This window comes from Nerophis ophidion, linkage group LG05 (genome assembly GCF_033978795.1).
Source record: "Nerophis ophidion isolate RoL-2023_Sa linkage group LG05, RoL_Noph_v1.0, whole genome shotgun sequence".
NCBI lineage: Eukaryota > Metazoa > Chordata > Actinopteri > Syngnathiformes > Syngnathidae > Nerophis > Nerophis ophidion.
In genome coordinates, this window is record NC_084615.1 from 33,768,321 (window position 1) to 33,783,907 (window position 15,587).

A 15,587-nucleotide genomic window follows, 5' to 3' on the forward strand; every position below is an offset into this window, starting at 1 on the left:
TGCTTGTATATTGACCAGAGAAAAAATATACTATTATTATTATTATTAAGATGTTTGATCTATCCGTCTGATCAGCCATCTATTTTGTCTAGTGAACACTGCACAAGAGAACAGAAGGATAATAGAAGGGGAATGGCTAAGGGCGGATTAAAACTGCACAGCGATACACAAAAGCAAGTTCTAGATTTCCCCAAAGCAGTCGATTACCTTCATCAGCACATGGCAGAAGGCAAAGCACCAGCCCAACTCAACAGGGGGGCTCCTCTCCGCCGCTCATGAGTGGCATCTCCAAGTTGACCTGGGAAGCTAACTCCAGTTCCCGGCCCACATCGCTACCACTTTACTCCACCCAGACATGGTGTTAACATCTGACTCAACCAAGTAGTTGGTGCTACGAGAGCTGACTGCACTCTGAGAGGACCCGATTGGCGAAGGTTATGAGTGCAAGAGGGCCAAATACAGTGCCACAGCAGTGGCTGAAAATCCCAATAAAAGCTGGTTGCTGAGGTTTCCCAGGTCACTCCCTACAGTGAGTGTTCAAATCTTTGGCATCAGAGGACTGCATTCTAAAAAACCCACCAAAAATATCTTTGAGGCTGCAGAAAAGGCCTCCTCGGTGGCTGCGGATCCGTGGTGCGCTACTTGGACACAAGCTGTGGTCTGATCACCCCCGCCCAGGTCGCCCACGCAAGGGTGTCTGATAAATGAAGACTCAAAAGACCAGGGTTTTTTCACTGAAGACCTGCATAAGTATCTCTGGAAGGTGAATTTGAATTATAATGAAGATATAATGAGAGATAATACACCACTACAGGGGTTGAAATACAACATTGGCAGCTTGATGGATATTATTGTGATAAGGGATATATACAGAGTATCAGTATTTTTAGGTACCGGTTTCTAACTGGGTTGGTCCAAGCGGACCGGGAAACTTCTAGACCAACGATACAATTTTGTCCTGCTGACCGTGTTAATGGTGACAATTAGGACTTGAAATATTCATTCAGGTGCCGCTGCCTAACATAAAAAAAAGACACGGCAGAACACCCGATCGGAGTCAACCTTTTACCGCACCACATCTGGATACACGGAGGTAAACAGAATTATAGATTTATGCGTCATCGAAATCATGGATTGAATCAATTTACGCTAAAAACAGATTTCAAATGCTAAAAGTTGCAGAATTGGCAAAATGTGACTAAGATGCTATCATAAAGAAGAAAAGGGGACATACTTTTGGGGAGAGATTTTTTATTTTGTCATGAAAAAGGGAGTTTTTTTTTGGGTTGGTGCACTAATTGTAAGTGTATCTTGTGTTTTTTATGTTGATTTAATAAAGAAAAAAAAAATACAAATTAAAAAAAAATTATTCTGCGGCCCGGTGGTTGGGAACCACTGCTATACATGACAGCCCACCATGGTGCACACATCTGGTGCCATTTCTGTGCTTGCCTTCGGTACACACGGGACAAACTACTCTAAAATACAGAGCCGAACAAATTCCAAATATATTCTACATGTCAGGTGATGTTTCCTTTGCAAATATAATGACTAAATGTCGCCATAAAGCTGTGTAAAAAACACCTGCTATGACTGCAGCAAGTTGAGGACGCGACCACCAAATAAATAACAGTTTATTATTATTATTACTTCACCAGTGTTGAAGTAATAACTGATGCATATTCATTTTATTTGATGCTATAAAATTGGCAGGTTAAAAACAATGTAAAATGTTTGTTTTGTTTTTTTGCCATATTGCCCAGCCCTCAGATGTGACAATTACCTTGGAATAATGACAAATATGGAAGCAACACCACAGAACAATATGTTGTTGTCAAAAGACCCTCAAAGTCAAGTGATTCAGTAATTTTCAATATTGATAAAAAAATGCAACATTAAAAAAAAAATACAAATCCATAAAGTTGCTCAAATGCAAGATAGCATTTGCTGACAGGTCTCTAGTCGCCACGTTTACGTGACATCAAAATACACCTTGCTGAACTGCACCCCACCAAATGTAAATGATTGTATTGATTTATGTTATATATTTGATATGATAGAAAATATTATATCATTTACAGTGCCATGTAAAAGGTCTGTGCTCTGCCTACATAAATATTATTTCTCAAAAGGCTGCACAAGCCACAACGAAATGATCAGTAAGGGGTAAATATTACACGTAGGGCTTAGAGGCAATGCAAAATAATAAATAAAACGTATATCTTACATCGTATTGGGGGTTTGGGCATCATGGTGGATATGTCCTGGGACCAGTAAAGCGGGACCGAACCCCGCACTTGGACGTAGGAGGAGTAACTTCCTGCTGTGAATGACATAACTGAGGCATCATGGACGATCTGCTCCGTCTCCACTTCATTAGCCACATCCCCCTTCACACAAAGAAACACAAAAAGACAAGTCAGTGACCGCCTGACAAACATAGCTTAAAGGTGAATTCTTCCCCAGGTATTATTATTGGGCCACTTTCTTCCGTGGTTTGCAACTATGTCACATAATATTCATAGGCTCATTGTTGCTATTATTGAGAAGCCCTGAAGTGGCTAAAAAAATGGGAATTTTGGGATGCCATCAGCTGATTTGACATGAGAAGCAGCAGTAAAAAAAAGATTGCTTTTCTACAAACAATTACATGTAGGAACAAATAATTTCCATATTAATTGTCTGTTCCCAGGTCAAACTGTTTTAGTAGCATTTTAACACTCTTAACAGCCAAACAAGTGTAAAAATAATTGTATATATATATATTTTTAATAATAACAAAAACAATTTAAAAAAAGGCTTAATCAGAATTGTTGTTTATTTTTTAAATACATTGCTCTGAAAGTAGTGAATGTTGCTACGGTATTTTTTATAGGTTACATAGGTGTCATTTCCTGCTCCCTGGTCATGATCATCATTGTTTTCTCCTTTGCTCTAAGTGGTAGACTTTTATGGTAGAATCACCCCAAAAATGAGGTGTCACAAATAAATACAAACACAAACAAAAACAATATATTGTAATGGAAGTAGTCTATGTTTGTTATCTCTAAATCTGAATTTGCTGGAGCAATGTAGTTATCAATGATGGCATGGCAAAAATACCAAAAAATAAACAGTCTCGTGCGACATGCATGCATCTCACACATTGTCACGTTTAAGGTTAGCTTGACCTTTATTGTTTGTGTGCCCCTTAAGAGGTTCTGCTGCACTTACTGCAGACATAGTTAAGAATTGAAACAGACCTTGGGAAAAAAAGCATCATACTGAGAAGTGTCCTAAGGCAGTGGTTCTCAACCTTTTTTCAGTGATGTACCCCCGGTGAACATTTTTTTAATTCAAGTACCCCCTAATCAGAGCAAAGCATTTTTGGTTGAAAATGTCATAAAGAAGTAAAATACTGCACTATGTCATCAGTTTCTAATTTATTAAATTGTGTAACAGTGTAAAATATTGCTCATTTTTAGTGGTCTTTCCTGAAACATTTGGGGAAAAAAAGATATAAAAATAACTAAAAACTTAAAAATAAACAAGTGATTCAATTATAAATAAATATTTCCACACATAGAAGTAATCATCAACTTAAAGTGCCCTCTTTGGGAATTGTAATAGAAATCCATCTGGATTCATGAACTCAATTCTAAACATTTCTTCACAAAATAAGAATATTTTAAACATAAACAATATTTATGGAACATGTCCACAAAAAAAATCTATCTGTCAACGCGGAATATTTCATTATTGCATTTCTTTTCACAGTTTATGAACTTACATTCATATTTTGTTTAAGTATTATTCAATAAATATATTTATAAAGGATTTTTGAATTGTTTCTATTTTTAGAATATTTTCAAAAAATCTCACGTATCCCTTGGCATACCTTCAAGGGTACGCCAAGAGTACCCCCAAGGGTACGCGTACCCCCATTTGAGAACCACTGTTCTAAGGTAATAAAAGCCCAAGTTAACCTAAACAACAACGTATGACTGAAATAGTGTGTTGGGAGCTCAACAAAAGCACCAGAACATGCCTGTTTGTTACAGAAGCAGCTCCCTCCTCCCACACAAGGACACTGATGCATACTAAAGGAAGAGCCAACAGGTCAAATTAACCCCCTACCAAGCCTGCAATTGTTTATTTTCCTCCGTTGCCCCAGCAACTGCTGTACCTCGCAGTTGGCTCCTCTTTTGAGGAAGCGGGTCCCGGCAAATTTGCTGGAGCGCCTTGCAAAGAGGGTGATGTGGACCGGGCGGCCATAGATGAGGAGCTCTGTGGTTGCCAGGATTAAGGAGGGAAAATGTAAAGCGGCCAATAGCGTGACACGGACAGCTGTTGGTAAACACACCTGCATTTAGTCAAAATATAAACCAATTACCAATTGAAGTGACCATAACATTTTCCTCCATTCCATTCCTTTTTACTTTTCATTCTTAAATGCTTCCTCGTTGTTGTCTATAATTTTTTTCCCCTATGCTTTCTCTGCGCCTTTTTGTTCTTCTCGGAAATAACGGCAAGAGACAATCTGTTTCCACAAATTGTCGAATGGTAGTCTTTGTCAGTGAAGGAGATGAAAGTGAGACATTTTAATCTGCCTCATTAAAAATAATTACATTTCTTATTCATCTTGAAGCATAGTAATTGGCAGATTTTTGTCACTGTGCTCCCTTTAAAAGTTGTGATGTGTAATTGTCTTATAAACCACATCCACAGTGCTTATACAGTAGCTGTTTTAGGAGGAATATCACTAGTATTTAGACAGTATTGAATCAAAAGCTACTTTGGTAAAGACTTGAATCAAAACAAACAAAATGTTTTGTATGCAGACATCAGATCCGTACACAACGAGAAGCGCAGCGGCTCAAGTAGTTAAAAATGCAGAGTGTCAAAAGCGTCAAAGAGTCTTTTCTCCCTGCGGATAACAGATGCGAGATGAAGTTTGTGCAAGCGGACGTGTTTACATACCTGACAGCTGGTGTTTAATTGCCACCTTGCTTTTCGACAAACAAAACGCAAAATGTTTTTCCCAGCGGTCAGACGGTGAATTGCGGGGGGTATCGACGAGGCCTGATGGAGACCATGTGTCAACAAGGTTTGGAGTAAACTGAGGCTTGGAGCAATACAGGACCATGTTTGAAATGGCATGTGTTAACACGGTTAAACAGCTGTTTTGTCTGTGTAGGGAAATAATCGCATACGGTATTAATATAAAAAGCATTTAGCAAGAATGGCAGACTACTAATGTTCCACAATAGTTCTGTTTGGAAGGGTAGTGTCATTATACTATAATACTGTGTGGGTGGTCTTATTTACATACCGGAGCCGTTCTCCTCAAAACCCCGCCTCGATCGAGGCTACCAACAATTATAAGTTGGAACTTTACGCTACTTTTTAAAATTAAAAATGGCATGTACATGTACCGGATCCGGTGCCCACCCCGAGTGACAAAGCATAAGCGTAATGTAAGACATATCCATTTTGTAAATGTAGTTCAACCGGATGCTGACCTACTGCCATCAGTAATGGCACCATTCCCAAAGTATGTGGGCTCTATTGATAACCTCACTAACAACTTTAACGACGCCCTGCGCGAAACCATTGATAACATAGCACCGCTAAAGTTAAAAAAGGCTCCAAAAAAGCGCACCCCGTGGTTTACAGAAGAAACTAGAGCTCAGAAATTATTATGTAGAAAGCTGGAACGCAAATGGCGCACGACTAAACTTGAGGTGCACCATCAAGCATGGAGTGATGGTTTAATAACTTATAAACGCATGCTTACCTTAGCTAAAGCTAAATATTACTCAAATCTCATCCACCGTAATAAAAACGATCCTAAATTTTTGTTTAGTACGGTAGCATCGCTAACCCAACAAGGGACCCCTTCCAGTAGCTCAACCCACTCAGCTGATGACTTTATGCAATTCTTTAGTAAGAAAATTGAAGTCATTAGAAAGGAGATTAAAGACAATGCGTCCCAGCTACAACGGAGTTCTACTAACACTGATACGATGGTATATACGACGGATACTGCCCCCCAAAATAGTTTCTCTCGTTTTGAGGAAATAACATTAGAGGAATTGTTACAACGTGTAAATGGAATAAAACAAACAACATGTTTACTTGACCCACTTCCTGGGAAACTGATCAAGGAGCTCTTTGTACTATTAGGTCCATCAGTGCTAAATATTATAAACTTATCAGTCTCCTCGGGCACTGTTCCCCTAGCATTCAAAAAAGCGGTTATTCATCCTCTTCTTAAAAGACCTAACCTCGATCCTGACCTCATGGTAAACTACCGACCGGTGTCTCACCTTCCCTTTATTTCAAAAATCCTTGAAAAAATTGTTGCGGAGCAGTTAAATGAACACTTAGCGTCTAACAATCTATGTGAAACCTTTCAATCCGGTTTCAGGGCAAATCACTCCACGGAGACAGCCCTCGCAAAAATGACTAATGATCTATTGCTAACGATGGATTCTGATGCGTCATCTATGTTGCTGCTCCTCGATCTTAGCGCTGCTTTAGATACCGTCGATCATAATATTTTATTAGAACGTATCAAAACACGAATTGGTATGTCAGACTTAGCCCTGTCTTGGTTTAACTCTTATCTTACTGATAGGATGCAGTGTGTCTCCCATAACAATGTGACCTCGGACTACGTTAAGGTAACGTGTGGAGTTCCCCAGGGTTCGGTCCTTGGCCCTGCACTCTTCAGCATCTACATGCTGCCGCTAGGTGACATCATACGCAAATACGGTATTAGCTTTCACTGTTATGCTGATGACACCCAACTCTACATGCCCCTACAGCTGACCAACACGCCGGATTGTAGTCAGCTGGAGGCGTGTCTAAATGAAATTAAACAATGGATGTCCGCTAACTTTTTGCAACTCAACGCCAAAAAAACGGAAATGCTGATTATCGGTCCTGCTAGACACCGAACTCTATTTAATAATACAACTCTAACATTTGACAACCAAACAATTAAACAAGGCGACACGGTAAAGAATCTGGGTATTATCTTCGACCCAACTCTCTCCTTTGAGGCACACATTAAAAGAGTTACTAAAACGGCCTTCTTTCATCTCCGTAATATCGCTAAAATTCGCTCCATTCTGTCCACTAAAGACGCTGAGATCATTATCCATGCGTTTGTTACGTCTCGCCTCGACTACTGTAACGTATTATTTTCGGGTCTCCCCATGTCTAGCATTAAAAGATTACAGTTGGTACAAAATGCGGCTGCTAGACTTTTGACAAGAACAAGATAGTTTGATCACATTACGCCTGTACTGGCTCACCTGCACTGGCTTCCTGTGCACTTAAGATGTGACTTTAAGGTTTTACCACTTACGTATAAAATACTACACGGTCTAGCTCCATCCTATCTTGCCGATTGTATTGTACCATATGTCCCGGCAAGAAATCTGCGTTCAAAGGACTCTGGCTTGTTAGTGATTCCCAAAGCCCAAAAAAAGTCTGCGGGCTATAGAGCGTTTTCCGTTCGGGCTCCAGTACTCTGGAATGCCCTCCCGGTAACAGTTCGAGATGCCACCTCAGTAGAAGCATTTAAGTCTCACCTTAAAACTCATTTGTATACTCTAGCCTTTAAATAGACTCCCTTTTTAGACCAGTTGATCTGCCGTTTCTTTTCTTTTTCTTCTATGTCCCACTCTCCCTTGTGGAGGGGGTCCGGTCCGATCCGGTGGCCATGTACTGCTTGCCTGTGTATCGGCTGGGGACATCTCTGCGCTGCTGATCCGCCTCCGCTTGGGATGGTTTCCTGCTGGCTCCGCTGTGAACGGGACTCTCGCTGCTGTGTTGGATCCGCTTTGGACTGGACTCTCGCGACTGTGTTGGATCCATTATGGATTGAACTTTCACAGTATCATGTTAGACCCGCTCGACATCCATTGCTTTCCTCCTCTCTAAGGTTCTTATAGTCATCATTGTCACCGACGTCCCACTGGGTCATTATTGTCACCGATGTCCCACTGGGTGTGAGTTTTCCTTGCCCTTATGTGGGCCTACCGAGGATGTCGTGGTGGTTTGTGCAGCCCTTTGAGACACTAGTGATTTAGGGCTATATAAGTAAACATTGATTGATTGATTTTGAAGCCGTAATGTCTGTGATTGGTTTGAGAAAGTGTCTTGACATGTTTTGAAATTGGAAAGGCTCCGTTCGACATCCTGAGTTAAGTTAAAGTACCAATGATTGTCACACACACACTAGGTGAGGTGAAATGTGTCCTTTGCATTTGACCCACCCCCTTGTTCACCCCCTGGGAGGTGAGAGGAGCAGTGGGCAGCAGCGGTGGTCACGCCTGGGAGTCATTATTGGTGATTTAACCCCCAATTCCAACCCTTGATGTTAAATGCCAAGCAGGGAGGTAATGGGTCCCATTTTTATAGTCTTTGGTATGACTCGGCCGAGGTTTGAACTCACAACCTACCGATCTCAGGGTGGACACTCTAACCACCAGGCCACCAAGTAGGCTCCTGCCGACTATCTTTCATTTCTGTTGAGCTTTTATGTCATTTTATATACTTAATCAGTCACAGTAACAATGTAAATGGTATGTTATCACTGCACCTTAATCGCAATCTGAACACGGAAAGTACACACCAACCACCTGAACTACGTGTGCAGCAGGCGTTTGCTGCAGGGATGTCGCCTCTTCTCACAGCAAAAAATTGTCCTTTCTTGTCGGGAGAACAACTTGCCATGGCTTAAAACCTGATATTTCCATAAGGTAGATAACTTTCCTTTGTCCATTTTTGCTCACTTGAGGCTAATGAATAACAAGTGAACTACAGCCAAGTTCCCCTCACTATTTCCACATTCACACACTGATGGCGGGAGCTGCCATGCAAGGCCCTAACCACGACCCATCAGGAGCAAGGGTGAAATGTCTTGCTCAAGGACACAATGGATGTGACGAGGTTGGTAGAAAGTGGGATTGAACCAAGAACCCTCAGGTTGCTGGCACGGCCACTCTCCCAACTAAGCCACGCCGTCCCGGAAATAGATATTTATTTGGTTGGTTCAATGAGTAAACTACGGACACTGTATTGCTCCAGTGCACAAGAGAGCAGTGTGCCTATTGGTGATCTAGCTTGCACTGCCGGTGATGTGGATTGTGTGTGCGCGTGTCTGTGGGTGTGGGAGGAAAAAAAAAAAGCTGTCTCATAAAAACAATGACAAAGTGGAAAGAGCGCAGAGCTCCGAGAAGATGATAGAAGCCCTTTTTCTAACTTTGTTCAATGATTCACTATGGCCGTAGTTCTTAACCATTTTTCAGTGATGTACCCCCTGTGAACATTTTTTTAATTCAAGTACCCCCTAATCAGTGCAAAGCATTTTTTGTTGAAAAATAGAGATAAAGAAATAAAGTACAGCACTATGTCAACAGTTTCTGATTTATTAAATTGTATAGCAGTGCAAAATATTGCCCATTTGTAGTGGGTTTTCTTGAAATATTTGGAAAAAAAGATATAAAAATAACTAAAAACTTGTTGAAAAATAAACAAGTGATTAAATTATACAAACCCCATTTCCATATGATTTGGGAAATTGTGTTGGATGTAAATATAAATGGAATACAATTATTTGCAAATCCTTTTCAATCCATATTCAGTTGAATATGCTACAAAGACAACATTTTTGATGTTCAAACTCATAAACTTTATTTTTTCTTGCAAATAATAATTAACTTAGAATTTCATGGCTGCAACACGTGCCAAAGTAGTTGGGAAAGTAGTTGTTGAAGCATTGAAAGTGGAATTTTTTCCCATTCTTGTTTTATGTAGAGCTTCAGTCATTCAACAGTCCGGGGTCTCAGCTGTTGTATTTTACGCTTCATAATGCGCCACAAATTTTCGATGGGAGACAGGTCTGGACTGCAGGCGGGCCAGGAAAGTACCCGCACTCTTTTTTAAGAAGTCACCCTGCTGTAACACTTGTCTTGCTGAAATAAGCAGGGGCGTTCATGATAACGTTGCTTGGATGACAACATATGTTGTTCCAAAACATGTATGGACCTTTCAGCTTTAATGGTGCCTTCACAGATGTGTAAGTTACCCATGCCTTAAGTACTAATACACCCCCATACCATCACAGATGCTGGCTTTTGAACTTTGCGCCTATAACAATCCGAATGGTTATTTTCCTCTTTGTTCTGGAGGACACCACGACCTCTGTTTCCAAATATAATTTGAAATGTGGACTCGTCAGACCATAGAACGCCTTTCCACTTTGCATCAGTCCATCTTAGGTGAGCTCGGGCCCAGCCAAGCCGGCGGCGTTTCGGGATATTGTTGATAAATGGGTTTGGCTTTGCATAGTAGAGCTTTAACTTCCACTTACCGATGTAGCGATCAACTGTAGTTACTGACAGTGGTTTTATGAAGTGTTCCTGAGCCCATGTGGTAATATCCTTTACACACTGATGTCGGTTATTGATGCAGTACCGCCTGAGGGATCAAAAGTCCGTAATATCATCGCTTACGTGCAGTGATTTCTCCAGATTCTCTGAACTTTTTGATGATTTTACGGACCGTAGATGGTAAAATCCCCAAATTCCTTGCAATAGCTCGTTGAGAAATGTTGTTCTAAAACTGTTCAACAATTTGCTTACAAAGTGGTAACTTTCACCCCATCCTTGTTTGTGAATTACTTAGCATTTCATGTAAGCTGTTTTTATACCCAATCATGGCACCCACCTGTTCCCAATTAGCCTGCACACCTGTGGGATGTTCCATATAAGTGTTTGATGAGCATTCCTTAACTTTATCAGTATTTATTGCCACCTTTCCCAAGTTCTTTGTCACGTGTTGCTGGCATCAAATTCTAAAGTTAATAATTATTTGCAAAAAAAACATGTTTATCAGTTTGAACATCAAATATGTTGTCTTTGTAGCATATTCAACTGAATATGGGATGAAATATATGGTGAATTTAGGGATTTTACCATCTACGGTTTGTAAAATCATCAAAAAGTTCAGAGAATCTGGAGAAATCACTGCACGTAAGCGACCTTTGATCCCTCAAATGGTATTGCATCAAAAACTGACATCAATGAGTAAAGGACATCACCACATGGGCTCAGGAACACTTCATAAAACCACTGTCAGTAACTACAGTCGGTCGCTACATCTGTAAGTGCAAGTTAAAACTCTACTATGCAAAACGTAAAGTGGGATTGAACCGTAAAATCGCGAATGCGGTCATCTACATTAGCTACGGACAGCGGATTATTGTGTTATTGTATTGTGTTGTTCACTGCTCTCGGCGCAACGGCCGTGTCGTGACGACCTGTTTCCTTTTAACTACTCTGTATTAATTCATCAGCCAAGTGTAACGTTACACCCGAAATATTTTGTGTTAATGCGGCCTTGTCGTTACAGCTAGCAATTCCTTGCTCACCGGACAAATTTGTGGAACGCTGTCAACCCGTTGCGTCAAACAGACTCTCTTGTGCTAAACTAACTCGGGCTAACCCTCTACAATAGCGACTGAGCCAATCTTCCTGCATGATGTCAGCGGCTTCGGTTTCCACCAAATGACATTGCACTAAAGCAGTGGTACTTAAAGGTTCGATCGAACCCTAGAGGTTCGGTGAGGGGTTCGGCGGAGCCTTCGCCGCCGACTCATCGTGTAAATAATACTCCCTACCGGAGTATTATGGATACCCCCAAACAATGTTCCCTCTAATTTTCCATATGCGTGTGCAAAGGCAAAAACTCCTTGAGCATTCAGTGGAGCAGTCCCAAACCTGACTAAATAACAAGTTAAATGCTTTATTGTTATAATCAAATGGCAGCAGTCATTTCCATGAGATTGTTTTCTAATATAAGTGTTTTGGCCCACTTACTATGACAATAACAACAAATATTGTTTTAAGATCAATGATGTGTCTGGAATCAGAGACATTTCTGTACCCATGGATCTGAAGCAAACAATTGCCACACACTTAGATGACGTTGCAAAGTCCCTCGACGGATATTTCCCTACAAAAGAGTCATATCCAGCATGGGTGAGACAGCCGTTTGCTGTTGAGACGGCAAATGCCAATGACGAATACCTCGACGAAATCATTAAAATTCAGCACAGCCAGGTTCAATAGCAACTCTTCAGAACAACAACGCTCTCAACCTTTTTGGGGTCTACAAATGGGAAACCACCAGTTAGCCCTGGAATTTTTTGCATACTATTTGTTACAAAATATCTTTGCGAGCAATCCTTTTCAAGGATACTGAACATAAAAATACAAAGAAAAGGAACAGACTTTGACATGACAATGAGAGTGGCACTTGCCAAGGTGAAGCCACGCATATCAGAACAGGTCTCTCATAAGGCAACAGCAGAGGTCACACCAATTTGCATATGTTTAATGTGCTGTGAGTTCATGCACTTGGTTGGTTTTGTTCTTTGAACAAGGTGATGTTCATGCACAGTTCCTATTGTGCACCAGTATAAACATATGTAACTTTGTCTTGAATTTGAAAAAAAATTAACATTTTATTTTTCACTAAAGAAGGGTTCGGTGAATGCGCATATGAAACTGGTGGGGTTCGGTACCTCACTAAACTAAAGCTAAGAGGCTGCATCCTACAAACCCCGTTTCCATATGAGTTGGGAAATTGTATTAGATGTAAATATAAACAGAATACAGTGATTTGCTAATCATTTTCAACCCATATTCAGTTGAATATGCTACAAAGACAACATATTTGATGTTCAAACTGCTAAACATGTTTTTTTTGTAAATAATCATTAACTTTAGAATTTGATGCCAGCAACGCGTGACAAAGAAGTTGGGAAAGGTGGCAACATATGTTGTCATCCAAGCAACGTTACCATGAACGCCCCTGCTTATTTCAGCAAGACAATGCCAAGACACGTGTTACAACAGCGTGGTTTCGTAGTAAAAGTGTGCGGGCACTTTCCTGGCCTGCCTGCAGTCCAGACCTGTCTCCCATTGAAAATGTGTGGTGCATTATGCAGCGTAAAATACAACAGCAGAGACCCCGGACTGTTGAACGACTAAAGCTCTACATAAAACCACAATGGGAAAGAATTCCACTTTCAAAGCTTCAAAAAGTTGTTTCCTCAGTTCCCAAACGTTTATTGAGTGTTGTTAAAAGAAAAGGTGATGTAACACAATGGTTAACATGCCCTTTCCCAAATACTTTGGCATGTGTTGCAGCCATGAAATTTTAAGTTGATTGTTATTTGCAAAAAAAAAAAAGTTTATTAGTTTGAACATCAAATATTTTGTCTTTGTAGTGCATTAATTGGGAAAAGGATTTGCAAATCATTGTATTCTGTTTTTACTTACATCTAACACAATTTCCCAACTCATATGGAAACGGGGTTTGTATTTGTGTCCTGCGTCATGCGGGCCCACGTCTCAGGGAAGGACCCTTACCCAATGTGCAAAGCCTGCATGGGCACTAAACATGTTAAGACATCCCTGACAGACCCCCAGTCATGCCATAACTGTGCATCACTGACAGAAAAGCTACAGGAAAGAAGCCTCAGAGTGGCTGTGTAAGATGGTCAGGACCCATGTTTGCCCGGACCCTCACCTAATACCACAGCTGTCGCCCATCCTCCGCATGCTACTAAGAACTGGGCGGACATGAGGGACGATGATCTTTCGGACACAGCCGCACACGTCCACTCTTTCATGAACTCCTCGAGGTGAACCCGGGAGCTGAGGATGCAGATGGCGACACCAATTTTGAGCTCCTCAATATGGATGAGATGGAGGAGGTGGAGAAGTATGACCCCACCTTTCCTGCTGAGGTGGAGAAGTAATACCCCACCTTTCCTGCTGACTACCCAGGCCCCCCAGGAGACAGCCATCAGTATGATGTTTGTAAGTGGGCTGCTTCCAAGCTAAGCATCCAGTGGCCTGACACCCAGGATGCAGAAGGGCTCCCCGTAGTCCATCCGCCGTACCAGCATGAATGAGGAGATGAGCCGTTATTGGATTACAACAGCAAGCTTCCCACTAAGGGCTGCTCTTAATTGGAGATTCAAAAGATTGGTGAGTTGGAGCTTCACTCTAACTGTTGGTCCATGTCGCCATCTCCTCTAATATCCCTCTGCCAAGCAAAATGGACCGCCTCAGGGGCTACATTTTCCAGAGGTCTTAATAATACAAAGCTCAGTCCGTGCTCTAAATGCACAAACGCTGCGGTCTGTGTATCAAGCAGCACAAAATCCTGGAGAAGTTGGGGAAGCTTATTGGACTCAGGATCTCCAAACTCTGACCTGTGGGACAAGATCTGTGTGGTGAATGATCTCATCTTGCATTCTTCTCGTGGCACAGTGCAAGGCCGTGGCCATGTTATGGGACTCGTGGTTTCAGGCAAAAGGGCTTGGCTGAACTTCTCAGGCATGAGTGATTCACTAAAGATGGAGGTCATGGACGCAAACTGTATCCCTGTAAAGGCCTTTTTGCTCCATACTTGGCTGAAAAAGGAAGGAGGCCAGTGCCACTCGTAAGCCATGGGCCTGTCCCGTATTCCAGGATGTTGTCCATCTGCTGCTTTCACCTTATATTGGAGCAATGGAGCTTTGTGAATTATATTTTGTTTCAGGGCTACAGTTGATTCAGTGTCACCCATCACTATCACCCTTGTTAAAAATAATAGGTTGTGCAACCCCATCTATGCCAAGACCTGAGGGCGATTTGAAACCAAAACAAATAAACCTATTGTCCCGCTTGGCCGCAAGGCGAAGCTCATGCTCCACCTGTGGCAGAGTTGTGTATTTAGAGAGTATGGCCAACCCGGTTTCAGGCGCTCTCCTCAATGATTGAAATAGTAAAACAAAGATAATGCTATTTAGTAACAGGAGAAGAAAAAGTCAAACATAAACACAAATACACAAAGTAGATATTGAAAGATTTTGGGTGCAATAATAAATGATAACGGATCAATAAAGTTTATCTGAGTCGAAAAGCACAGGCATAGCACTGTGATTCCAACCCAAAGCTAATGTAGATTTTGTCAAAATGAGGGTAATAAGTTATTTTTTCGTTGTTTTGTGTATTTTTTTTTCTTTTATTGCACTGTCAGGTGCATGCTACGCTGGTCAATAAACACTGCATGAATGTAGCAGCAGAGTGCATCAAATATAGCTGCAAAATTATACTTTGACAAAATAAAAGCACATTCTACTGTAAGTTTAGGAGCTGGAGTATGTTTACAACTATATTTTGGAATTTTTATTTTGGTTAATTTTGTCAGGAAAATTTAACATCAACAACCGCAATTGCATGCTTCCGGACACAGCCACACACCTCCTTGGTAGCAAAGAAGGCACCTTTCGTTTACTCTCTTCATACATGGCTCTGACTTGTGGCACACAGTTTCCTTCTGTTGTAAGTGGTGATGCCAGAGAGGTTTAAATGTACATGCTTTCAACAGAGTGGGCACATGTTTTACAAGCCGAAGTTACATCTTTTTTGAGCAAATAGGCGATCAGAGCCGTTCCGCAAGAGGTGATACATTAGAGCTTCTACTCCAGTTACTTCCTAGTTCCAAAGAAAGGAGAAGCAGCCCTTTGGCCCATT

At 41.2% G+C, this 15,587-nt stretch overlaps 1 protein-coding gene across 5 annotated transcripts in view; it reads right to left on the reverse strand.

Moving 5' to 3' along the window:
* Nucleotides 1-15,587, reverse strand: part of fig4a (FIG4 phosphoinositide 5-phosphatase a) — a 102,270-nt gene that overhangs the window by 72,433 nt on the left and 14,250 nt on the right. For all 5 annotated transcript variants that reach the window (XM_061900616.1, XM_061900614.1, XM_061900615.1 and 2 more), the window contains 2 exons: nt 4,166-4,266; nt 2,228-2,390 (listed from right to left, as the gene is read on the reverse strand). In XM_061900616.1, the coding sequence (XP_061756600.1) occupies nt 2,228-2,390; nt 4,166-4,266 (264 nt within the window). The remainder of the gene's footprint in view (nt 1-2,227; nt 2,391-4,165; nt 4,267-15,587) is intronic.